Raw genomic sequence first — 25,110 nt, forward strand, 5'->3', positions numbered from 1 at the left:
GGACCGGGGTGCGCAGGGAGGCGTACAGCGGCACGCGGCCAGGAGGAGCGGCGGCCCGCGCCCAATCCCCCTCCCCTCTCTGTTTGATAAGCTTTTTCCCGTTTAACCCCCTCCCTTTCCTCCTTTTTCCACCCGAGCCATTCCTCTCTTTAGAATATGGATTGTGGGTTGATTCCTTGAAAGTTGAGGGACTTTTTTGTAAAATGACAACAACGGATGAAAATTGCTAGCAAAGACGTTGCTTGCTTTAAATAATATATATATAGGTATATATATAGATTACTCACACGGATAAAGAGCAAATCGTGTGGGGGGTCATCGTCCTGCGTGGCGGCGGTGGCGGCACCATGCCTGCGACGTGGCGAGCCTCCTCGGGCGCCTGCTGGACAACGCCGACGGTTCTGACGTCGCGTTCTCTGTATTGGCGGGCGCCCTGCTCGCGCCCCGCTCGCCGGTGCTCAAGGCGGAGCTCCTCGGCTCCATGGCGGAGGCCACGATGCCCACCACCACGCTGCGCGACATCGAGCTGAACACGTTCAGTTTCTGGCCCTAGTTGTTGACGAACCAATGGCGGAGGGCGGAGGCATATGCTTGCAGAGAGGGGTTTGATGCTAGCACATGCACAGCACACTGGAAATAACAGTTTCAGCAGCAGCTGCAGTTCCGCAGCGGCAATAGCTCGCCGTGTCCTCTGCTGGTCAGCGGCAGCAGTACAGCAGGAGCAGCGCAGCAGACCACAATGTGGTTGCCAAAGCCGGCATCGTAGGGTCGGAGGCAGCTGGGCGTCGCTCCGCCCCGCAGCTCCGCATGACCGCATCCCCCTCTGACGCCGCACAAAAGCTCCAGCGTAGCGCCGCCCTCGTAGCCTCCTCTCTGAAACATGAGTAAAGAAGGGAAGCCTCCCCTCTGAAACACAAGTATCAAGAACAACATCAATGGCTTTCTCACTGCTGATAGTGATGAACCTATAATATAAGCAATCATTGGCAAGAACAGTTAGTCTTGTAATGACATTATCATCAATCACAAGACCACACTCGACGCGGTATTTCCTAGTGCTAAATTGTTTTCCACTCCTAGAGGCTCACGGTCAATATCTTCAGCCTAGCCATCTGTCCTTGGCGGTTGTGCCACGCCGTCCTCGCGCTCGCGCTCCGGCGCACGAGCGGCGGCGATCACGGCCGTGACAGCCGCATCGTAGCTGTCCGCGGATGCGGCGGCGAACTCGGCCATGGCGCCGGTGACCGCGGCCATTCCAGCGCACAGCACTCGCCCGGCCATGCCCTCCATCCCGGTGGCCGCGCCCGAGCACACCGACCCGACGCCGGCCACAAAGAAGTCCAGCCCGTCCATCACCCGTGCCTCCGTGTCCGCGTCCACCGCGCGCCCCCACTCCATGCACACCAGGAACGCCGGCGGCAGCACGGCAGCAGAGAGGGTAGGACGCGCCCCGCCCGTGACGCCGAGGCAGCGGCGCGCCCATGCGGCCAGTGCGCGCGCGTAGGCACGCTGCGCAGATAGCCAGGTCTCCAGGGCTCCTCGCCAAGCCTGGATCTCGGTTTCTAGCGCCAAGGCAGCCGGAGGGGGAGTTGCAGCCTCCAAGGGGCCAAGGGAGATGGCAGTGGCGGCGGAGGGGTGGTGCTGGAGGAAGAGAAGTTTGGCGTCCTCGATCGTACGTTTCTGCGCCTTGTGTCGTTCAGCCATGGTGCGCCACATCCGTGAGAGGCTGCATAACACGAGGACGAGGTTAGTTGTAGTTGTTGCAGTTATGTAGAATTATAGGGTGTTTCCCTTAATGCTAACTTACGAAAAGTTCAAAAACAGTGTATAAAATGCTATGATCTACTCGGCTCTAACAGAGTCATGATGGGAATGGGTTCATACATGAGTAAAGAAGTTTGAATCAAATACAGCCCTTTAGTTGCCTCTAGTTATGTTTCATTTTGTATTATTTAAGTATGCTGAGCGGAAAAGCTTCAATTTAGAATTCTTGCAATGTTCTGTTACACATGAAGAAATTCATTTTGCAAAATAAGCTGTCAGCGATGAGTTTATGAGATATTCCCCTACTTTTGATGTTTGAACCTTATGGTCCCTTTTTGCTTCAATTTATAATCTCAGACAGGGTTCTTTGTAAAGTGCTAGCGATTAATTGATTATTGTTAGATACATCATTCCCAAACTGCTGGACTCATTTATAATCAGCCTTCAGATTGTTCTAGCACTTTGCCCGTTTGGCCAATAAGCAGCGAGTTATTTATTTTTGTCATTTGTTTCTGAAAAGCACCCCCCCCCCCCTTCAGATCACAAGCTATTTGTCTTACATTAGCTGAAAACGTATACAGCATCAATATTAAATTTTAAGAACCTGAAGTTTGGTGATCTTTGACTGCTCTTTATTTGGTCGTTTTGGAGGTAAATACAGTAGGGGAGGCCCCTACTGTGGTAAATATATTAAATCAGGGCTCTCTATTTAGTCTTGATTACTGACGCTTTTCAACAGTCAACATTTTGTACAAGTTTTCATTTACCAAAATGTTGACCCTGAATATGTGGTAAACAAAATGTTGATCACCTCGTAATGGTATATTGAAAGTTCTCATTTGCAGAATCTCTATAGTGAGCAGAAGCATACCCGTGGATCAATTCCATAAGCTGAGGATGCAGCTCCTCATCCCTTAGAACTTCAATCCTCCTTGATATTGACTGAACTGTGTGTATTGACACCTTCAACCGAGTATGCAAGCTTCTCAATGCTGCACGAGTCTTATCGACAGAGGAAGGTTCTTCGCCTCTATCATCCTGGTTCCTCAAGTGAGTCAACCTCTTTTCATACTCGATTCTTAACCGCTCACCCACCTGCAAGTTACAAAAACAATCATGTCTTCCACTTTTGTTTGTCTATCGGTGCAAGCTCCTGAATCCTGACAAAGATTATACCTTTACTTCTTTGTATAATTTCTTCTCCCATGTATACAATCTATCCAAGGTAGACTGATGACTTCCAGACATTCTACTACAAGATTCTTCGGAGTAACAGCTGCTTGTCTCATTGTCAAAGAGATCATCTATTGAGCTAGAAGAAGCCAGAAGGAAACGGGAAGACGATGATCGCGATGATGCAGAGCGCAAAAGTGCAACTGGGTTCAGCATCTTTGCTGCAATATACAATTGACAAGGTAAGTTCAGTGAGTATTAAATCTGAATCTTTAAAGTAATTTCAGTATTGTTTGTAAAAGTGGTACCAGAAAGATCATTTGAGGTTGAGTACTGAGCTCTACTTGCCTCCAACATCACTGAGACTTCCCGAGCAGCATCACATATTCCCAGAAACTGACAGTCAATATCCTTCATGGCCTCAACCAAGCTCGCTGGCCTTCGATTCAGATATACTGTGAAACCAGGAGTTTCTTCTGCATTTGCTACTTTGTTCCTCATCAGTTCTTTCTTGTGTGCCTTTATCTCAAGTTCTACTGTCTTGCGAGGTTGAGGTGCTTCAGTACACTGAACACCTTTGGATTCAAATCCCTTTGTTTCTTGCTTGGTATTGACCTCAAAATTCACAGAGCAAGCACCCTCATTAGAAGCAATACACTCATCTGAATGCTCACATTCCTCATCATCATCTTCCTCATCATCATCTTCTTCTTCATCGTCCTCATCATCATGCTCTTCTTTTTCTTCTTTTCTGTGCATTGGTACATGATCTTGACACTCATCATCTTCCTCTTCAAGTTCTGGGATTCCTTCCTCTTCCCGTACCCGCTGTAACCGTGCCAGTTCATCATCAGTGACCACATTATCATAGCTACTACGAGGGTGAGGATCTGCAAAGCTGTCCAACGATGAGAATGGGTTCCAAAAGAAGTCCCATGGTGATGATTCCTGCTCCTGGGGTGACGGTGGTGGGTAGCTTGGCCTGTCATATGATGCGCGATAAGAATTCCTAACTGGCTCCTGGGGTGATGGTGGTGGGTAGCTTCCTCTGTCATAAGATGCATAATAGGACGTCCTCATTGGCTCCTGGGGTGATGGAGGTGCATAGCTTGGCCTGTCATAAGGCATGTAATAGGAAGAATTCCTCACTGGTTCCTGGGTCGATGGAGGTGGGTAGCTTGGCCTGTTATAAGGTGGTGGGTAGTATGAAGATGATCTCATCGGTGAAGACTGCGACGGGAAGAACCTATCCGTGCCACTGTAGTTGTCCATGGGGTAATGTGATTCGACACGGACTGTTTCCACCGGTCGTGGGTGCTCCTCAACTGACACTGATGGATTAGGTCCTGACCTCAAGTACTTTGAGACATGAATGGTTCTCTTCTCATATGAACCATAAGGAAGGCCGAGCATCTCTGGCTTCTGTTGCTTGACAGGAGAGATGAATGTATCGAAGATGAGCTCATGGTGATCATCTACAGCAACAAACCGCTGGAGAGCCATTGAAACGCGCTTCAGGGACTCAATGTAGGCAATGTGTGATGATGCAAAACGATTGCGCTGCTCCAGTGCCTGCTTGATGAAGTCCCTTCTGTCCCGGCACATCTTGACAGCCTCCTCATCTTCTAACCTGGAAGCAGCACATCCCATCTCTCCAAAGCCTTGTAATGTTCAAGAACCAGTCATGCTTGCATTATAGTTTCAGAGCTTTGAAAATAAGAAAAGAAACAAACAAATAGAAAGTTACAGAAAAGTTTCAGCTTCAGGAAACCAGGCATTGCTTCAACCATCACTGTGGAAATTACCTAAAACTGTAGAAAGGTCGCTTGTTGATAGCAAGAACACAGCTTCTGAAGCCAACGAATGGGGAGATGATCTGAATCAACCCTACGATTTGGCAAGTTTCAGAGAGTTCAGAAACAACAGTGATGATGCACAATGATTACATACAATCAACTTACTACATGTATCAACAGGGAACTCAAGCATATGTTATCCGGTGCAAGTTGAAAACCAGAGAAGATTTGACTGCTTATCAAGCCCTGAAACTATCTTTCCCAAAAGTGCAATGAAAGCTACAGGACATCAGAAAGATGATCCTTTGCAAATGAAATACCCCACTGCAAAATGCCCTACACTGCACTACACATTTGTTCGGTAGCAACCACATTCTTTTTTTCTCCTAAAAGAGGACCAAGGAAGCATGAAAGTGAAGAATATCATCCTTGGCCCAGCAAGAGATAAGGGGCCTACCTTCTGCCACTTGCATAATGGTGGTTACAGTAATCGGACTCGACAACTAAACTAAATTCAGTTCAGTATACTGTAAAGATACAGAGTGAGGACAGCGCCTTGAAAACTAGCAGTGCTGGTACAATGCAATACCATGCCACATTTTTTCAGGCAGATTAGTACAAACAAAGTCATCATTAATGTCTTTAAACTACAGACAGACACAACAGGCAATAAAAAAAGATATCATGGAGGTGAAAATGAGGGATCAGCCGCTGAAGATTTGAACAGTAAAACAAGAGCACGATTATAGGTCCAAACACTGTAAAAACTGATGAACCTGGATGAAGCAATCGTTTCAGGCATCTAAGTAGTTGGCAAAGTAAAAACGCAGAAACATACAAAACTGCAGGTAAAGCCGGAAGTTCTGGTGATGGTTATAGCTAATAATGACTTTGTCTCTTTGCACATTGAGGGAGAGAGAGAGGGAGAGAAACAGGTCTAAGGCTATTGGCAGCACAGAAATTCAGAGAAACAAAACTGCTTCAGTGAAAGGAAGCAGCTACTGCATATGAGTGGAACCCAATGTTCAGTTTCTCCTGCTAGCGTGAGAAGAAAAATGGAGTGGAACGGGAATCTCTACAGAACTCCTGTTATCACAGAAAACTTTGATCTTTGAACAAATCAAGGAAGTGCACCATTGTATGCCAAGATGTGAAACAAGCTGCGAAACCATGAACCCAACCAAAAATGGCAGGGCATACATGTTCTCACTCTGCAACATCACATGATCCATCCTGAAACAAGCAGAACTGAAATCCTGGACCAAACACTGCATAGGGATGTGCTGCTTCAGACTAATTCCCTCATCTTGTGAGAAACTACAGCAAAATCCTAACGAACTCCAAAGGTAAAGGAGATGGAGGAAAATCAGAGGAAAAGAAAAATCGAAGAACAGGAACGCCGCTGCAGCAAGAACAGGGACAATTCCCCTCTTGCCACAGCAAAGATCGAACGGCACCAATAAAAAGGGGGAAAATGAAGACCGGGTGAACAGGAGCAATATCATTCTGAAGTGCGAAGGAAGCAAAGGCGAGCAACGGAACATAAACAGAGACGGCGGAGGTCCCGGGGGGCGTACCGAGAAACCAGGGCCGCGACGGCGTACATGTTCTTGAGGCGCTCAAAAGGACGCGCGGAATTCTAAAGATCAAGAGCAGCTAGCTCTACAAACAAGAACCCTCCATTTCTTTCTTTCTCTCTCTACCCGCTTTGGCCCCCACAGATTTCTCGCCCGGCCGCATCGCATCGATTGCCAACATTAAACAAAACGAAAGCGGAGTCGAGAACAAAAGCGGCGATGCGCGCGAGCTGTGCTGTGTGTATGCATTCGTATATTAGAATAAGAATCAGAGGCATACCTGAGAGAGAAAGATGGAGACGGCCGGCCTTCTCTTTTTCCGGAGGCTGCGTGTGTGCGAACATGAACAAGCAGTGGAAGACGAAGGCGGCTTTGTGCAGCAGTCTGTGTAGAGAGAGAAGGGGGAGGGTGGAGTGTGCAGTGCAGAGAGAGAGAGAGAGAGAGAGAGAGAGAGAGAGAGAGAGAGGCTATACTATGCAACGGTCAAAAGGCTTCAAAGGAGGAGAAATCACCGGGGATGAGAGAGAGAGAGAGGTAGAGAGAGGAGAGAGAAAAGGAGAGTAGGGGCAGTCAAGTCAGTCAGATGCTATGCGAAACTGAAATGAGGCGTGGCACTGCATTTCTTTGTTATTTTCCAATAATACCCCACTCATTTAATTCCTGGCCATTTCACGGAAATGCGTCTCTGCAGTGCCTGCTCGTGCATTTCAGGCAACCTCTGCGGCTCTGCCTGGGGGTGGAATTTGGAAATTCTTTAATTTTGCATCACAATTTATCTATTTTCCACAATTATATGCTGGGTTTTTTTTATTTTTCAAAGGAGCAGCCTAGTGTTTGTTGGAATTTCATTTTTGTTGGTACGCGAATAGTGGACAATGTTTCTTACGTTAGATATGATGAGGAGTAAAACAGGATGAGGTGTGGCCGTAACAACCGAGCTTGGAACCTTCGGAGGAAGTCACAAAAGTTTCTGCAAAATTTGGCATCTTGTTCACCAAACCATTTTTTTTAGAATTTGTAGTTCCTTTTTGGTCCATGCCATTCCATCTTACCCAAGGAAGAGAAATCTCTCACGAAAGAGCTCCGAGCTGACTCCATTTTTTTGCTCATCTTTACCTCACTTTTGCGCAAATTTCTGAATTGTGTTTGGTCATCCGTCAGTCAAGCATGGCCTTCACGCATGCCGCTCTTGACGCGTCACACAAATCCCATGCCCTCTATGGGACAATTTCAGTTGGTTGCACCAACAAACTAAACGCTTTTGAAACAGCTTGGAGTAAAAATAAAAACAAAAGGCAACCCTTTCTAAATAAAACAAACCAAAAGCTTTTTTTTCCTGCACCAAAAACATTTCTTTTCTGAACAGACAGGCCTTGGATCAAGAGAAGAATGTGAGAGGCAATCATATGAACCGTTGCTCACTCACCGTGTGTGTTGCACTTGCACCTGGTTATTGGCTGCCATGCACAAGGTGTGCCCTGGCCCCACAAGTTTTTTTTTTTCTTTTGTATTGTATCAGAACAAGAAGAATGCTGGGGTCCCAAAAAAGGGTTTGGGAGAATAGATGCTCCTCGATCTTTTAAGGTCGTGCTCAAGTTCAGATGAAGGTTCGTCAGATGCCTCGTTGCACTACGTGATGTCTAGGATCGACTTGGCGAGCCCACGTAGCCTTTCCTTCCAACTACCAACCTCTTCTAGTCTTTTACCTCCTCTTTTTGACGCGAACATGTCAACAGTTAAATGTTTGCAAGTTCTTTACAAATTTAGTTCAAAAAAAAAAGAAGTTGTTTACAAAGCAGGGGTGATGGCATGATTTGGTTAGGTGCAGCTGAATTGTATGGAATATGTTCTAGGATTTGGTCGTATCTTAACATTGATGTGGATGCTCGTTCAGCGCGAGATAAACATCCGTCAGATTTGGGTCAACATGAAGTTAGAGATGTGATATCATTTTGTTTTAAGCCATTGGGTTGCCCCAAAATTTGCTAAAATGATCAAGAATTTGCTAATAAATGTAGGGAAGAGAGAGTTTAAATTAGTGATAAATAGGCTTAGCGACACACGGTTCTGCAAATGAAAATGGTAGATTATCCTTGAGGTTTTTTGACAACGTAGAGGACGGGCACTCCAAAGCGAGTCTGAAAAGGACCTCTTGTATGGACGGAGAGGGCCGGCCGGGGGCGTGCATGGGAATTTTCAAAAAGATAAAGCACGGCTTGCTAACCTGCCTCCCTCTCAGAGATGATGAAAGCAAAAGAGATCGAAAGATTCGGGCATGCTCCTCATTTTATCCCCCCTCCAGACACCTTTTGCTCACGCCTTTATCTCGAGCTTAGCTGCTTCGTACTCCCTCGGAGCACGCCTATCTGTGGCAAAAACCCTAGCCTCTTGGTTGAGAAACCAGCAACTCTTTAGGCCCTCCTCATCAGGACAGGCAGTGATTTGGTTTGTTTTCCTATCCATTTTCATTGGGATTGAACCTGATCTTCTACCAGACAAGCCAATCATTCAGTAAGCTGTTAAGATGGTCTTGTGCTGAACTATCACTTGATACAGGCAAAAATAAAATAAACTAACACTTGAGCATTTGCAAAAAATAAAGTCTCCAAACACAATTTTGTCAGTAAAAGGCTTATGTTAATAATAAGTCAGTGCTTTTGTCTCAAGTTCTGAAACTGAAAACTGCGGAGAGGTTAAAAAGGCAAGAATGCAGATTCAAGTGCACATGTTAAAACAGGACAAACAAGGTCTTTCCATAAGTCAAGCATTAGCAACAATTTTTATCCTTGTGCCCATCACCTGCTTAGAAAGAAAACAGATGCAGACTACTAACTACTTCTTCCTCATCGGATGCCTGCAGGCTGCAGCTGCAAAGGGGGGTTGACACTCTCAAGGCACGCCAAATGACAGCCGCACCAGGCCCTGTTTTTTCAATGTCCCATCAGTCAGAACAAGACACAGCATCAAGTTTAAAAAAGTCAGAAGAAGACATGAATGATTGGCAAGCATGGCCGTTTTTGTCATAGTTTACTGCTGCCAGTATAGATCCATAGTACAGGGCTAACCTTAATCAACTGCCCAGCTCTTGGGACACAGCAAGAATCTCAGCTTGCTCTTTTCATCAGTGCCATGTGGGCCACCACCAGGAGAAAGGGCAAGGCGAAATGGCACTATTGTCTATTTGAGAATGAGAACGGCTGCTACACTACTGAGCAATGAGCATTCCAGTCTGGTCAGTTGCTCATCCATTGAAGTATTAGACTCATCTTTCCCAACAGCACTATCCCTGTTGTAAACATGAACCAGATTTCCTCAGAAACTTTTTTTTTCTTCTCTTTGATCAGTTAACTCGCTTGCTTCAAAAAAATCAGTTAACCCACTTGCACTGCAAACTCTGCAAAAAAACCACGAAAGCTGACACGAAAATTTCCATTCAATAAAGAATTTGAGCACCTCGTCAGGAACCAGGCTTGCATTTGCATGCTGCACCTGCATGGGTTTATGATACTGCTGCATTTTTCCGTGCCTGCAGGACCGCAACTTGCAAGAGCGAAATGCAGGGAACCAGCCAGTAAATGGTTGGATCCGCATGCCTCAGCTACTCGTTGTACTGATGTATAGTAGACAGCAACTGCAAGTGCCAAGTGCAAGATGGGATACCTTTTGGACACACAGCTCATCAGCTCAGTAGCTCACTGATGAGTCACTGGCAATAGAGTCCATGGCTCATGGTACGGCTGCAAGAATCAAGATCTCAATTCTAGGTACCCTGGTAGTGGTACAGTATTTATAAATGTTGCTGTTGCGTGATCTGCATCTCATCTGTATGCGCGCACGCACACACACACCTTTTGCAGCCTACGTTTGGCTGACAGTTTTTCCATGGCTGTAGGTACACATGAGCTGATGACCTACCTAAACCACCATCTTAAACCAAATGACCTACCTGTTTGTCTGCACTGAAACGAAACTGTTCCTTCTGCAGCTAGTAGTAATCAAGGGACTCGATGCAGATCGATCCCTACTAGTCTTGTCTCCAGGCTGCATTGAACTGAACGAACCGTATGCAGAGCTGTTGCCTTCCCCGCTCCACATGATGTGCTGATGCTACAGAGGCATTCACTCCCTCTTCTTGTTCTTGTTCGAGTGGCAGTGGCAAGGCCTTTTGTTTAGAGGACGACGACGGATGCAGCAAGTCTAGAGGTCCTAGCGTTGGACCGAGGAATTGGAATTCCGGTGAGGTCGTCGTGGGCAGAAGCTATCGCCATCGCCGTCAGCGGTCGTGTCGTGGATCTCGAGACGCGCGTGAGGATGGGAAAAGTCCACACACAACGTTTCCAATTCAGCAGTTGTGCAGGTGAGAGCAGCAGCAGTCCTACGACTGCCCTAGTACTGCACCCGGTCCAGAAGAGATGCACAGCCCTACTACACCCTACGATACGTGTAGCAGCAGTCCTATACTCCTATGAGAAAGAATGGCACCGAGTACATGTATGAAGGCACAGGGACACTGAACTTTGTCCTACGAGAATGGTATCGATAGATTTGTCATAAAAAAAACCTTATCTCTTTATTAAAAAAACTTAATCTTTTCACTGTAATTTTATTACTCTTCATTTTTAAAATATGACAAAGTGTACTAGGGTGAATGCTTGTTTGCTTGGGTGTTCTTCAGAGTTGAGAATGGATGTGGTCCATCCATCCATGGGCCATGGCAAGGTGAAGTGGAATCTGCACAGTGCGGAATTATGGCACATAAATTGCAGGAGCACAGTGAATGATCAGTTTGCCCACACATGTGTACACGCACGCAGCCGCATTGATGAGCGCGCCGCCCCCCCCCCCCCCCCCCCCCCCCCCCCCCCCCCCCCCCCCCCCCCGGGCATCCATGCATGCCCGCAGCAGCAATCCATCTCCATTTGCTGCGCTCATGGACTCCGCCTGACGCTGCCCATCCACGCACGAACCACGAGCGCCGGATCGACGTCCCACCTGCAAGAGACGCCGCCTTCATGGAGAAGACGCCGTTCCGTTCCATGAGGAATGGAATGTGACGCGGTAACAAGTGGCACGATCGAAATCACTGGAACTTTCTCCTCCACAACAAAAGCAGGTAAAGAAAGAAAAATCACTGCGAATTTCGCAAAAGCTTCCGGATGAGGCTATCTATCACTGACTGCGTGTCGTGAAAGGAAGGCTCAGCGACCATGGCAGGAGCCAGCAGCGGCGGCATCAGCAGCAGCTGCTTCTTAAAATCTAAAGGTGCATCATGGCATCTGAGCAGAGCCGGCCGCACGCTCGCACGTAGCATCCATCCATGACGGAGAGCCCTGCCCAACAAGTGCTCTCTGGATCTGCATGCAAGATGCAATGATCGGAAGCAAAAGAGGATGGGAGGGTACAGCGGCTACCCAACCAAAAAAAAATTCAGAGATTGCAGTGGTGTATAGTGAGCCTCAAGCTGCTGCAACCGATGTGATCTTTTTGCATGCGATGATTGAAAGGAGTTTTGTCTAGAAGCTGAGCTGCGTCCTCCTTATTTAACGTCATGTTACTTAGGCCAAGCAAAGCATGGTTTTTGACTGTAACACAGAGAACCTGTTCCCGGTAGTGAAACGAAGCATGTCGCTTTAAGGGAGCGTTTGGAATTTTAGTCACATCGAAGGGTACTAATTAGAATATTAAATATAGACTAATTACAAAACTAATTGCACAAATGAAGACTAATTCACGAGACGAATCTATTAAGCTTAATTAGTCCACGATTTGACAATGTGATGCTATAGTAAACATATGCTAATGATGGATTAATTAGACTTAATAGATTCGTTCCGTGAATTAACCTCCATCTATGTAATTAGTTTTATAATTAGTTCATGTTTAATCCTCCTAATTAGGATCCGAATATTCGATGGGACACGAACTAAACTTTAGTACGTGGAACAAACACCCCCGCATTGCACATAAGCTCCGAGCTGAACGGACAGCAGCTTCCATGTTTAAGCCCCTACTTTAGTATGGACATTTCAGTTCGACATAAAGGCATGTACATGTCATCAGCATAAGGTAGCCGAAGGAACGGCATGAGCGCGCCAAGGGAGCTACGCAAGGCGCCGGCTAACGGGAAGGAGGTGGTGCCACAGATGGCTGTCAACAGGGGAAGAGGATGGGGGAACCGTCGCGGCGCAGGCGGTTCTCGGAGAGGTCCAGCTTGCTCATCTTCTCCTCGCACCACAGCAGCTGCTCCTTGCTCAGCTTCCCCATCCGCAGCACCCGCGACACCACCTTGACGTCGATCAGCGCGAACAGCAGCTGGACCTCCTCCATCGTGCCCGGCCAGGTCTTGCTCTTCCACCCTTTCTTCTTCTTGAACAGCTCCTTCACCTTCGCCTCCTTCTGCAGGTTTGGATGTTGACAACTTTCCATTAGCAAATATTCAAGAAACAGTACCGCACAAAGGCCTTAGGCCTCTTTGGTAATGTCCACAAGTCACAACTTTGTGGCCTGAACGACATCAGATTCTAGGAAAGATACATTCTATAGCTATTTTTCGGAGTACCATGGAAGACAAGATCAGACATACGGAACAAAGGCAACGAAAGATCACAAAGATCTCAGCAGGATAGAATTTACCTTATCGAGTGAGGATTGCACTTGATGAATTGAGCTTCCAGTGTGGCCATGAGCACTCATATGGGCACTATTCTTTTTCTTGTCTTTCTTCAGGAAAAGGCGGAAAGTTAGGATAGACTCCTCTAACAATTTGATAAGATCAGGTGCGAAAATCGATGGTTCCATTTGGTCTTCAGTGTTATCTTTCTTGTCTGCAACTGAATTGAGACAACAGAAATGATAAGCAACATAATATATCAAACACAACTGAGCATCAATCACTGGAGTATGCACTACAAACAAGTGACCAAATTTGTGCACTAAAAACAGATATTATCAATCATGATGCGAATTCAGAAGCCTATTCAAAGAAAGGAACAATTGAATCGTGACACAATGAACCAAAGAAGAAACGAGCTACTGTGATCAATACTTATTACCTTACTGTAGAATAAAGAACAATCTGATGCAAGATTTTGGTACAGTATTTCATATACTTTGCATTATACATGTTGCAGCAGTAACTGGAAAGATTTCATAAGTAATGCAGCCAAGTATTATGGATGCACAAAGCTAATGTTCAACAAGCCAGCTAGCTGTACACATGACATTACTTACAAGAACTTCAGAATCTAGATCTATACCGAGTCCTACTGACAATACAGGGACTGACAAAAAATTAAGAAATCAGCATCATAATAATTGAGGAAGCTTCTGTGCATGGCATACTTATCCATGTCACATCTGCAGATAAAAAGCTCTAAAAACTATTGTGTAGCACTTTAGTCATTGATTCAGTACGTGTTATTGGAACTTAATTGTAGGAACAATGAAACATGCAGCTCTTAATCCCAAACATGCGTATACTCCTACCATCATTTTGAAAGCACTCGAGTTATGGTACAAAACAAACCACTGCTAACATTTCCACAATGTTAGATGAACATGAAATAGAAAAGAATCCAAGTTTAAATAGTACATCACTGCTCATTGATATTGCCAGTGTACCGCAGATTAAATTGGATTGTACCACGTGAAATGTGTAGACTATTCAGTACCTAAATTTATTTACTGCAGTACTAGGCTAGGACAGGGCATAAAGCATGAACAACCTAAGAAGGTTTACTCTGCAGTACACTTAACTTGATATGACCAAACAAAAATGTCCCATGTGTATGGGCAACATCAGATCTATATTTTTCCTCAGCATAACGATCTCCAAACATTTCCACAATATTTGGAATGGTACAGGATTTGAAATCAACATTACGCCATTGTCAAACAGGTTGAACTTCTGGAACCATTTTTTTTCATGTATAGAAACAGCATTCACTTAAGTGCCAAGCAAACAGGAATCATAAACATACCTAGAGACGGACAGTATGCATGCAAGAGTCACAATCCATGACATCTCATAACGGAATAACCTTTATTCCACATACCTTCTATGATATTGTACTTAGAGAAATAATTCTAAAAGTTAAATATAGATTGAAAAGTATTAGGCATTTGCTTAATCACACCAGCTGTCATTAAGATCTCAAATGCAGAAATCAGTTTCTCACACTAGAGATGCAAGCATTGTTTGAATTTAAGTTAAGAACGCGACAACAGAAGTCTATAAAACCATAACGCCCATGAAGATTCAGTGAAAATTCAACAGCCCACAGGAACACATTTCAAATGGCAAATGGTATAGGTTACATTTATGTTACATATGCAGTAACAACCCAAAGAATCTTACCTTGAAAAGTGGGGACTTGAAGCAACTTTGACAACAAGCTCCTAGATCGTGCATATATCTCGACCCGGGTACCATGCTCAAATGGCTCATTTTCAACGAATCTCTGCAACAGAACCTGGAATTGCTGGAACGCTTGAGCAGCACAGCTGTAGGTTGTAGGATTTTCAGGTTGTGCTGCAACTATAAGGCTCAGGTGCACATATGTACAATGCAGAGCCTCCCAGCTTAACGAAACATGAGCAACATATGCAGTTTCAAGTGTTTGATAAGGATCATCTTCGCTTTGCTTTTGCTGAAGTTGCTCACAATCCTCCTGGAGCTCATCCCTTCTTTTGAATGAGAGGTTGCGCAGGGTAGATGCCAATTTGGATGCTGATCTTGGAGACTTTTTGGACATGTTCAGTGACTCTAGAAAGGTTTTTTCCAACCGTTAGAATGGTGAAAGTATGCGGAAGGACTTATTTAAATATATCAAAAATCAATGGCACACTAGAAAACAGCAGTAAAATGGAGTTGTCAAATTTATGAAGAGAAGCAACACTGCTTAAGGTGAGATGGAATCCTGAAGACAATCACTAACATGTGCCGAAGACATGGAACAGGAAATATTGGCTGATTCGGTGAGACAAGTAAAGTGGCATGGATTTCATCAGGAAAAGGTGAAAGTCCTAAATTGTTCCGTGTGACAAAATAGTGTTACCTGAACACACGTGCGTATGTACGAGTCCGACTTCTTCCCAGGTTCAGGTATGGGTGTCCAACTCACAAGAAAAATTGGACATGCCAAATACCACTAGAACCAATAGAGTAAAATTTGTTTCCGACTCAGACTCAGGTAACCAGGTAACGCTACACAGAATACGACAACAGTGGGTGAATGTGTTTGTCTTGCCCTATGTCAGCTACCTGGTGCTACGGTTTCATTTTAATAAAAACAGTTTCAAAGAGAGTACAAGCAGGCAATCGTGGACCTACCAAATGAGGCATGCAAGTACCATAGAACACCTGTGTTCATTAAGCATCTTTACAGTAGTATAGTAGGGACTGCGCTTTAACGTGCTAACAAGGCTCGACATTAACCATAATTTATACAGCTAGAATAGCAACAACAGCTGGACACTGATAACTACGAGATTTCCAAGACAAACTTAGCTAATTTCACCAGCACCAGACTATATACATGCATAATAACAAAAATGAAAAGAAAAGAACCGTAGATGCATGCATCATGTTACAGTCAACTGAATGTGAGAAAATACAACCAAGCATATACTAAGAAACATCCACTATCGGCCACATCTTTTACCTGGATCCTTCATGAGCTGTGCGATCATCTTATGAAACACCAGCATCCTCTCACAGTACTTATCATATAGAGAATCGAACCCACACAGCGGGAACCCATCACCGACATCCGACTCCAACCACTCCCTGGAGCTGCTCCCTTCCTCCTCCCCTTCCTCCCCACCGTCCTCCTCAACCTCAGCGCATTCCTCCTCAGGGATGAGCACCATGAAGCTGTTCTTTCTCAGCTCCTTAAGCCTCCGCTTCACCTCATTCGTGATGAAATCGTCATCGTCGTCCTCCTCCACTTCCTCCACCACCCCATTGCCCGCAACCGCACCCTCTATCTCCTCAGCTTTCTCCCCCAAAATGTCACCTTTCTGTTGCTCCTCGGAGGCCCCATTTCCAGCGGCACTGGCCTCGTCATCGGACTCCACGATCTCGCCCCCACCCCCGGCGCCCTTCTTGCCCTTCCCGAACTTCTTGATCTTGAAGAAATCCATCGGTCCCGAGCCTCTAAACCCCAAAGCTCAAACAGTCCCCAAAGCCAAAAGATCCCTCCTTTTCTTTTCGACGATCCTTGACCCCCAAAGTCGCCCGCTCCCTTTCGCTTTCCCTGCAAACATCAGACGAATGACGGGATGGATAAAGGATCGAGGGGGCCGGAGGTGATTCAAAGGAACGCCTAAAAGAAAGAAACCCTAACAAATCGTGAAGTCGCGCGGGTGCTCAACGGCCAAAATACCTCTGGTGACGGCCCCCAATCCTGCTGCAGCTGGAATGCGGGAACAATCCGGCACAAAACCAGCGCGACGGGCCCCCTCAAGATCCGCCGAATCCGAGCCCGCCTGGCTCCCCGGGCGTGCCTCCCTCTCCGCCGGGAGGGCCGGCTCACGGGCGCGCGGCGGCGGCGGCGAGCGGCATCTCCGTGGACCGCGAGGGCCTGCGTTACCAGAGAGTGGTCGGCGCCGCGCTGCTGGTTTCGTCGCCTCGGGGCTGGGGGGTTTTAGGAGGGGGGGGGGAGTCCGGAGTCAGTATCTGGCCTGCTGCTGCTGGTGCTGGTGCTGGGGCTCGCGGTGCGGCGGCTCGCCGGGTCTGCAGGCACAGGGTTCGTGGCCGTCGGGGTGAGTGCTGGATGGAGCTGGGAGGAATCGAATCCGAATTTTTAACCGCGGGTTCGAGGGTTTAAGCGGGGGGTTTAAGCTGTGGTTAGCGGCGGCGGCGATCGCGATTAGCGTGTGGTCAAAGACGACGGAGCAGAGGAGGGTGGAGTGGAGTGGCGTGGAGTGCATGGGAGACCGAGCGGAGCGTACGACGCCTGTCGCGGTCGCTGGTCTTCCCAGGTGTGGGGCCCCCGCCTCCTCGGAGACGATGAGCTGGGCCGAACCGGATGGAATCAGGCCCAGGTGCAAATGAAGCCTATATGAGGCCCAATTAAACCATTCTTCTAACCCACACCCACCAAAAAAGGGAAGGGGAAAACGGAACTCAGATGATCGATTCAGTGGCCCGGCCCGCGGCGGGGACGGGCCATCTTGTTTGCTCGCGCGAAGCTCCATTTTTTTCTTGGCTCGGTTTGTTGTTAGTCTTCTTGGTTACCTTTTTGACCATCTCACTTCGACAAAAAAAAGTCAGACGAAACGAGTGAACATACGGGCAACAATGTCCCAGCTCGCATCAAAAAAATAAAGAAAGCACTAGTGGTAGGAAATTTGGAGAAGAAGAAAAAAAGCCAGCAAAGTCGGTGGCTAAGCTTGCCTCAAAGTCCAAAAGTTGGTAAGCACTAGCGTGAGGTCCGTTTCAGCTAGCCAACTCTTTTCCGTGTGCTCCATCTCTCTCTCAATCGTCCCTGTGCTTTTGACCTCAGCTTGGAGGGGTTTGGTTCCACGGACTAAAGTTTAATCCCGTTTAATTCCTATCACATCGAATGTTTAGATACTAATTAGAAGTATTAAATATAAATAAATTACAAAACCAATTGCACAGGTGGAGGCTAATTTGTAAGACGAATCTATTAAGCCTAATTAATTCATGATTAGCACATATTTACTATAGCATCAAATTGTCAAATCATGGACTAATTAGGCTTAATAGATCCATCTCGCAAATTAGCCTCCATCCGTGTAATTGGTTTTATAATTAGCTCATATTTAATCATATCTAAATATTCGATGTGACAAGGATTAAACTTTAATCGGTGGAACCTAGCCTAGACGACTAAGTCCAAATGTCCAATCACGGTAGGTAATTTCCTCCCAAATTTAAGACCTTTTGTTTTGTATTTAGAACGCGAGAATTTTACTATACCGCCTCCTGTGGAATTCCGGATCAAATATACGTGGAAGTTGCAGAATTAGACAGCAGCTTCACGTACAGTACCATTCGACGCTGTAAGGTCAGTGTCAACCATGACCATGATGTCCATAAGTAGTGTCAATCTTGCCAAATTATTAAGACATCAATTCTAAAAACTATACCAATAACTCATGATCATGTGGAGCCGTAATAAATTTTCTCTCCTCTCTCCCCTCTCTTATTCTTCGTTGGAGATCGTGTGAACACCATGTCTTGCATGAGATTCAGTTTCTCCATGTTTTTACATTTCTCCTCATTAACTCTCATGCCACCTCAGTTTTTTTGCCTACATGGCATCATATTTAATGCTATGAAAATCAGCTGAGGTGAAGGGTTGGGGCTGGCTTAATGATTTGACCGGACACAACAAATTCGTGGATTCCTAAATGACCATCGAATCCACGTCTCGCCAGCCGCTAAACCCCTTGCAACGAACCACCGCTCCCCAAGTACCGCGATCGTCTTTTCAGCTTTCCACGGGCCCACCTCTTATTCGATTTCCATCAACATCAATGGAGTATCGTGCCATTCATGAGGCTAGGCCCTTGGCCAGTTCAGTTTGGTGATGCATTTGAATGTTCCATGTATGTTCATATATATACTCATCCATCTTAAATTATAAGTCATTTCAAGAATTTTGAAGAGTTAAAATATCTCAAGTTTGACCAAATTTATATAATAATATAATAATATTTATGATGTCATCTAAGTATCATTAGATTCTTCATCAATTATATTTTCATAGTATACCTATTTGATGTCATAAATCTTTATAATTTTCTCTATAATTTTGATCAAACTTGAGATGATTTGACTCTTCAAGATTTTTGGAATGACTTATAATTTATGATGGAGGGAGTATTTTTTAATAATGTTCATGTTTTCCTGCTAGTTTCCCCATCAAGTGAAGTGTCTCAAAAGTACAGCGCATGGTAAGTCGGATTCTACAGTGCGTCTCTTTCTAAGATCAAATCCGCCAAGAAACCATCTGCATTTTGGTAATCATAGATACCTAATTCTGGAAAGCACACTATGCACATGGAAACTCATTTCACATTCAGCATTACTGCTTAGAAACGAGTCTAGGGAATTTGAAGGCCGAAATGGCATAATAAGTGGTGATTTTTTACCGACTTTCGTAATCTCAAAATCCGTAGATAACCTCTCTGATGTGCTCATAAGAACATGGCGTTATGCGCGTGTTTACTTGAGCGTCGTGTGTCAATTTCTTTTTAAGAACATGATACAAAATTGAAGAGGAAATATTTGCATTTCCCTGAGAAATAAGAGTGAAATCTTTATCCAAACCAAACCAACCAACAAAAGCGAGTAAAAAGCACACGAAAACGATCTCGATGTCGTGGCCGATCCCGGCAAGCCACCTGTCGCGGGCGGCCGAGAGCCACCTCGACGGCGACGCGGCATCCGGGCCCACAGCACAGTGACCCCAACCCCCAGTCCCCCCTACGAAGCCCCACGTCCCGGACCCAATAGCTGGTGGCCACGTACGTCCCCGCCCCGCCACGTACCACGTCACGTGCCCCGCCCCCGCCCCCGCCCGCCATCAAAAGATCTGCGCGCTGCGCGCACCTGCGCCGAATTCCTAACGACACCACGGCACGAGCACGAGCGCGAGCACGGTACGAGTTGGCGAGACCTCGTGGGCCGCGGCGTCGTTAGAACCAAGGATTGGATTGGCCTCGCCGAGGAGGAGGAGGAGGAGGAGGAGGAGGAGGAGGAGGAGGGAGCTGGTGGCGAGAGGGGCTCGCGGGGATGGGGATCTCGAGGCCCCTCGCGGTGGCGCTGCTGCTGCTGATCGCCGTCGCCGGGGCGGCCGCCGAGGAGGAGCCGGCGGTGGTGGTGGCGGACTCGGCGGCCGGCGCGGTGGAGGCCGCGGCCGCGCGGGCCGAGGAGGCTGCGGAGGTGGCGGCGCTTAGGGCGGAGCTGGAGCAGCTCAGGGCGAAGATCTCCGGCTTAGGTCAGTGGCAACCGGTTCTAAATTGGTGACGGGGAGCGCTTGATTTACTTTCGGGGTGATTTCGCTGGGGGATGGGGTTGGTACAAAACGTCGAATTCATGCTTCGGAGCTGGGTTGATTTGTCCCGTTCCACTTGAATTGATGCCCCTCTGGCGAGCCCGCGGGGTTTAGGGGGGGCCGATTCGATGTGGTGGAGGTGGGATTTCGGGGATGTTTAGGTGAGCTAGCGGGATCTGTTTGTTGGGGGTTTAGCGTGTTGGTGCTTCTGGGTAGCGTGCGCGGCAGTTCTCGATCGATCAAGTAGCTCGGTGCTGCGGAAGTTTATCTGATGTTTCCGTGCTGATTTTGGTCGCGACTCTTGAGATGAATCATGAATGCGGAATTGGGTACTTCTATCTTTTTTTTAGGAAACTGTCCAGTTCAGGAAGACAATTGGCTGCTTCTGTTATTTACCCCCACATGGATTTGTTCGTTTCTAATTGTGGTTTTGCTTTACAAATGTTTTTACTACTTCGTCTATTTACTAATAGTGGGCCACAGTGTAATAGCAGTTGCTGTGCTTTTGCCATGCATGGTGATCCCTTGCAATAATTTTTGGGGCTTGAATGAGATGTACTGAACCGTCCAACCAAATGCACCTAACCCAGATCGTCAATGCCCTTAGTCTTATCTTGAATTGAATACAATGCTAACAATATTAATTGCAGTAAAACTGGAAATTTAATAGTGCTCTGAAGAAGCTTCTACTAGTGAGGGTTTAAATTCAAACTGTGTCCCAACTTGGAAGTAATATCGTTGATCTTTGTGCTGTTTTTGTCACTAGCAGAGAAATCTGCCTAACTTTGCCACTTTGAAAATGCGTATTAGCTTATCAGATCCTTCCAGAACTATCGTTGAAGTAGATGGGAGTATGATTGTTTTCATGCTACAGAGTCAGACATGGTAGAGCGATCCAAGGAACTGAAGAACAAGGATGGTGACATCGCAAAGCTGGAGAAAGCCATTGAGGAGAGGTCACAGAAGATTGCTTCTCTGCAGGCCGAGATTGCTTCCCTCCAAGTATGCAATCTATTATGCAGCACTAACTATTAATACACTCTGTTGTGCAACTTAGAAATAATTATAACCTTATGCCTATCCATGTGCAGGCACAGGGATCTATAGCTGCTGAGGAGCAGGCAGGCAAGGCCAATGCCCGGGCTGTTGAGCTTGAGAAGCAGGTACAGAATATAGAAGTTCACGAACTCTTAGAATTTGCAACTATGTGTTTGTGATTTCTCATTTTATCTTTCCCCTATTCCAGATTCAGAAGCTGAAAAAGGATATTGAAACACAAAGTAGCCAGAGAACAGCACTTGAGTCTAGGGCTAACGATGCAGAGAAGAAGGTAGAAGAGCTGACTGCAAAGCTTAATGCTGTAAGTGCACAATCCTTGTCTATCGTGCAGTTCCGCGAAGTTTTTCTTTTTGGGTTTTCTGTGGTCAACTTAATTGTTTTTCAGGTGTCATGTATTACTGTAACTAAGTCTATCTGTTAAGTGACTATGCCATTTGTTTTCCCCTTTTCGTTAACAGTAGTTACAGGATCCATTATTTATCAACTGATTCATAGATCCTATTTCTGCACCAGAGTTTGAAGTCCACCTAAAATTTAAAATCATATTGAAGGCCTCTCTCTGTAATGAAAAACATTCAATAGAATAAACATTTTAGGTGTTGGATTCATTGCTCATATTTATCAATGTTTTGACCTTGGTAGATCCAAAAGGAAAGTGATGACAAAAAGCGCAAAATCAAGAAGACAGAACGTGCTCTTAAAGTTGCTGAGGTTTGCAATACATTTGTTTACTATTACTTCACTTCTGTCCTGACAGTCGTGTGGATGTTACATTTTTTGTTCTTTCACATTGTAGGAGGAATTGATGAGGTTGCAGCTAGAAGCAACAGCTAAGGCAAAGCAGCTGACGGAGGTAAAGATATATCCTGTCACTATCATCAATTGTAGCAAATGTAATAACATCCTCTGAGCATAGTTAAATATAAGATTGAATCGAGTATGTATAGTGCTCAGACATGTCTTTTAATTCTACAATTTCTTAACTAGACTAAGCATGTCAAAATTCTGTACTACTAACTGATCTATTCCATCTTTTCTACTTTTTATTGCTCTTTAAAAGCAGTCTTAAAGTAGTGCAAGAACAAATGTTTAACCTACATAAATTTTTATGGTTCCCTAAATGTTAGTATTTGCAGTTATTTTTTAAGACATCGATATAATTCAGTTGGGTAGTTCCCTTTTTTGCTATCAGTTTTAGAGGGAGGTTTCAACAATAGCTTCATGAGTTCAAGATGCACTTTGGGCACTATATGTCATATGGCACTTCACTAATGCGTCGAAACTTCTAACCGTTACCTGAAACTAGGCTAAGTAGATTGATCCTATTGTAATTCTAATGCCTTGAATGCCATATGCTTGTTTTATGCCTTTTTTTTCCACTGTCGCCATCTACAATGAATGTAAGATACCATGTGCACTCTCGTTTCCTTTTGCAGGTTCATGGAGCATGGTTGCCACCTTGGTTAGCTGCACAATATGCTCAATACCTGGTAAGAGGGAAATCACAAAATATGTACGGTTGCAATTTCGTGCTCGTGCTTCTCACCTCTATCCTCATCATCATTTGTAGGAAGTGGTCTCAGGTCACTGGAATCAACGTGGGAAACCTGCCATGCAAATTTTTTTGCAGAAGGTGCCTCTTTGTACTAGCTTTTATTTTAATTTCAATATGCCACAAGTAAATCACCATTTATGTCTACATATCTAATATTTCAGGCATCAGAAAAATCAGCACAGGCGAAGAAATGGGCTGAACCTCATATTGAGACTGCTAAGACGGTAGTGTCTCACTGCTCATTAACTCCATTGTTGATGTATTTTAGTTCTTTTTGAGTTATCTTCCAATGACAGTGTGCTGACAAAGATTGCTTTCTATGGTTTAAGAAATGGATTCCTGTTGCTAAGGAAAAATTGGTTGTCCTCAAGAAAAACGCAGAACCTTATGTACAAAAGATCTCAACAAGATCCGTGGAGCTGTATGAGTCATCCCGGGTTGCTGTGACACCTCATGTTGTCAAAGTTAAAGAACTTGCTGATCCTTACTACCAGGTACTTGTAGCACTTCCTGTTTCAAGAATATATACAATTCCACCTGTCACTTTGAGAGCAGCAGTTGGTTGATTATGGTAATCCAGTGCTTTATCATATTCATTATATGTGGTTTTTGATGTGCATTTATTTGTTGATGTTGATCCAGGAAGCCAAGAAGTTTTCCAAGCCTTACATAGATCAAGTTGCTGAGATCACAAAGCCACATGTTGAGAAAGCTAGAACTGCTCTGAAGCCGTACACTAAAAGAGTTGTTCATGCATATGGGTCATTTCTTGAGTCAGCAACGACATACCATCGCCAGGTTCGTGGTTCTTTTCCACTTCCGCTCCAATTCCTGGTGCATGGTTTTCAGTGCCTCCTTTTGTGCCATAGGCTATAGCTCCAAACCACATCTCAATTTTTAGCATCCAACTTCTGCGGTACTGCTTCTCTCCACAGCTTTACCTCTGCCTTAGATGTAGCATGCTGTCTGTTTACATGGGATATGCCCTTATTGTAGCCACCTTACCTAAATGGAGCTCCTATGAGGTTATTTAGCAGCTTCTGCATTCTGCATTGTGCCTAGAGATAGTGGTCCACTGGTGTGGATAGTTTGTGTGCTCTTCTATTTTAGCAACTTCATTTAGTTCATGATTTAATTTGTGTCATGTCCTACTTTTAGCAGATATGTTTAGTTTTTCTATAATCTAATGAAACCCTTCTTTTTGTGAAGATCGATGTGACAAAACTTCAATGTTTTCTTCTCCTTTCTAGGTTCAAGCAACCATCTTGGACAACCTTCACCAACATGAGATAACGAAATCACTTGCGACGAAGGAGTTGGTTTGGTTCCTGGTAAGGAAACCTGAAAAAATCGCCCAAGGAACCGCAGCTTAGTGGCCATCTAACAAACCTATATCCTTTCTGTACAGGCTTCTGCTTTGCTGGCTCTGCCTGTTTTCATTATATTCAGGCTGCTAATAGATACCTTCTGGTTAGTTTCTCATATATCAACAGCTGATTTCAATTCTAATCATCGGTGGCGTGACCCTAAGTGAACTGACATTATCTGCCGTTGCTTCTATGTAGCACCAAAAAGAATAAAAGATCTCGTGGCGGTAACGGTAACCATGGCCACAGGAGACACAAGCGCCGGCACACAGACAAGTAGATCAACTATCCAGCGCTTAGGGTTCGTCTGCTGTGTATGGTTGCATATCTTCAAGCGGTGCCATGGAGGAAGGAGGGTCATGGTCTCATGGGTAACCCTTACCGTGAAAACATTGTACACCAACATTTCTTCTTCTTTTTACATTTTCGCCCCAGGTGTAATATGGACGTCAGTGGCAGCAGACATTTTATCTGCACTTTGCTGGGGTTCAGGGGTTAAGCCTCGGCCTTTGTTTCATTGTTCATTATTGTTTATTGTAATTTTGTGAATGCGTTTGAGCTTGCGTGCTTGTTCTTGTTGCCTTGCTGGTGACCAACATTTGAACTTATGTATACAAAGTGGTTGTTTAGCTACCAGGCTGGAGTTCAGCCCATTGGTCTCACCATTCTGTGTATGGTTGGCACCATGACCTGATAGAATGGTTGTTGACTTTCGGTTGGTGAAGACGTGAAGTATCATGAGAAGGAAGGGAATGTCAGCGAGCATTGCGAATGTGGGCCGTGGTGGGC

General features: G+C 45.4%; 3 protein-coding genes across 6 annotated transcripts; 1 reads left to right on the forward strand and 2 right to left on the reverse strand.

Moving 5' to 3' along the window:
* Positions 1-920: 920 nt before the first annotated feature.
* Positions 921-6,802, reverse strand: LOC117860348 (uncharacterized). 4 transcript variants are annotated; one of them, XM_034743626.2, is made up of 6 exons: positions 6,591-6,802; positions 4,743-4,824; positions 3,246-4,598; positions 2,941-3,158; positions 2,636-2,859; positions 921-1,726 (listed from the first exon to the last, which is right to left on the reverse strand). In XM_034743626.2, exons 3-6 carry the CDS (start codon positions 4,585-4,587, stop codon positions 1,105-1,107), a joined length of 2,406 nt encoding a protein of 801 aa, XP_034599517.1. In that variant the 5' UTR covers positions 4,588-4,598; positions 4,743-4,824; positions 6,591-6,802; the 3' UTR covers positions 921-1,104. The 4 variants fall into 4 exon arrangements, with proteins under 4 accessions (XP_034599517.1, XP_034599514.1, XP_034599518.1 ...); XM_034743623.2 differs by having other exon boundaries at positions 3,246-4,644; positions 6,591-6,799; XM_034743627.2 differs by lacking the exon at positions 6,591-6,802 and adding an exon at positions 6,311-6,550.
* A 5,446-nt stretch (positions 6,803-12,248) lies between these two features.
* On the reverse strand, positions 12,249-17,235 carry LOC117859597 (uncharacterized). The gene is made up of 5 exons (XM_034742737.2): positions 16,696-17,235; positions 15,973-16,566; positions 14,667-15,074; positions 12,944-13,140; positions 12,249-12,706 (listed from the first exon to the last, which is right to left on the reverse strand). The coding sequence occupies exons 2-5, from the start codon at positions 16,451-16,453 to the stop codon at positions 12,461-12,463; spliced, it is 1,332 nt and encodes a 443-aa protein (XP_034598628.1). The 5' UTR covers positions 16,454-16,566; positions 16,696-17,235; the 3' UTR covers positions 12,249-12,460.
* Positions 17,236-20,041: 2,806 nt separating this feature from the next.
* On the forward strand, positions 20,042-24,954 carry LOC117862051 (uncharacterized). The gene is made up of 14 exons (XM_034745562.2): positions 20,042-20,283; positions 21,215-21,342; positions 21,432-21,503; positions 21,587-21,700; positions 22,042-22,110; positions 22,196-22,252; positions 22,836-22,889; positions 22,970-23,032; positions 23,116-23,178; positions 23,284-23,448; positions 23,597-23,752; positions 24,205-24,285; positions 24,363-24,424; positions 24,520-24,954. The coding sequence occupies exons 1-14, from the start codon at positions 20,079-20,081 to the stop codon at positions 24,599-24,601; spliced, it is 1,371 nt and encodes a 456-aa protein (XP_034601453.1). The 5' UTR covers positions 20,042-20,078; the 3' UTR covers positions 24,602-24,954.
* Positions 24,955-25,110: the final 156 nt, after the last annotated feature.

The sequence above is a fragment of the Setaria viridis genome, chromosome 6 (genome assembly GCF_005286985.2).
Source record: "Setaria viridis chromosome 6, Setaria_viridis_v4.0, whole genome shotgun sequence".
Lineage (NCBI taxonomy): Eukaryota > Viridiplantae > Streptophyta > Magnoliopsida > Poales > Poaceae > Setaria > Setaria viridis.

What these genes read in the sequence shown, in the direction of transcription:
- LOC117860348 (XM_034743626.2), bottom strand. Translation starts at nt 4,587, where the DNA reads ATGGGATGTGCTGCTTCCAGGTTAGAAGATGAGGAGGCTGTCAAGATG. An exon ending in AACCTCAAATGATCTTTCTG is followed by an intron (nt 3,159 to 3,245) that starts GTACCACTTTTA and finishes TGTATATTGCAG; the next exon opens with CAAAGATGCTGAACCCAGTT. An exon ending in AATTATACAAAGAAGTAAAG is followed by an intron (nt 2,860 to 2,940) that starts GTATAATCTTTG and finishes TGTAACTTGCAG; the next exon opens with GTGGGTGAGCGGTTAAGAAT.
- LOC117859597 (XM_034742737.2), bottom strand. Translation starts at nt 16,453, where the DNA reads ATGGATTTCTTCAAGATCAAGAAGTTCGGGAAGGGCAAGAAGGGCGCC. An exon ending in ACAGCTCATGAAGGATCCAG is followed by an intron (nt 15,075 to 15,972) that starts GTAAAAGATGTG and finishes AAACCTTTCTAG; the next exon opens with AGTCACTGAACATGTCCAAA. An exon ending in TCAAGTCCCCACTTTTCAAG is followed by an intron (nt 13,141 to 14,666) that starts GTAAGATTCTTT and finishes GTCTCAATTCAG; the next exon opens with TTGCAGACAAGAAAGATAAC.
- LOC117862051 (XM_034745562.2), top strand. Translation starts at nt 20,079, where the DNA reads ATGGGGATCTCGAGGCCCCTCGCGGTGGCGCTGCTGCTGCTGATCGCC. An exon ending in TGACTGCAAAGCTTAATGCT is followed by an intron (nt 21,701 to 22,041) that starts GTAAGTGCACAA and finishes TGACCTTGGTAG; the next exon opens with ATCCAAAAGGAAAGTGATGA. An exon ending in CTGCTAATAGATACCTTCTG is followed by an intron (nt 24,425 to 24,519) that starts GTTAGTTTCTCA and finishes GCTTCTATGTAG; the next exon opens with CACCAAAAAGAATAAAAGAT.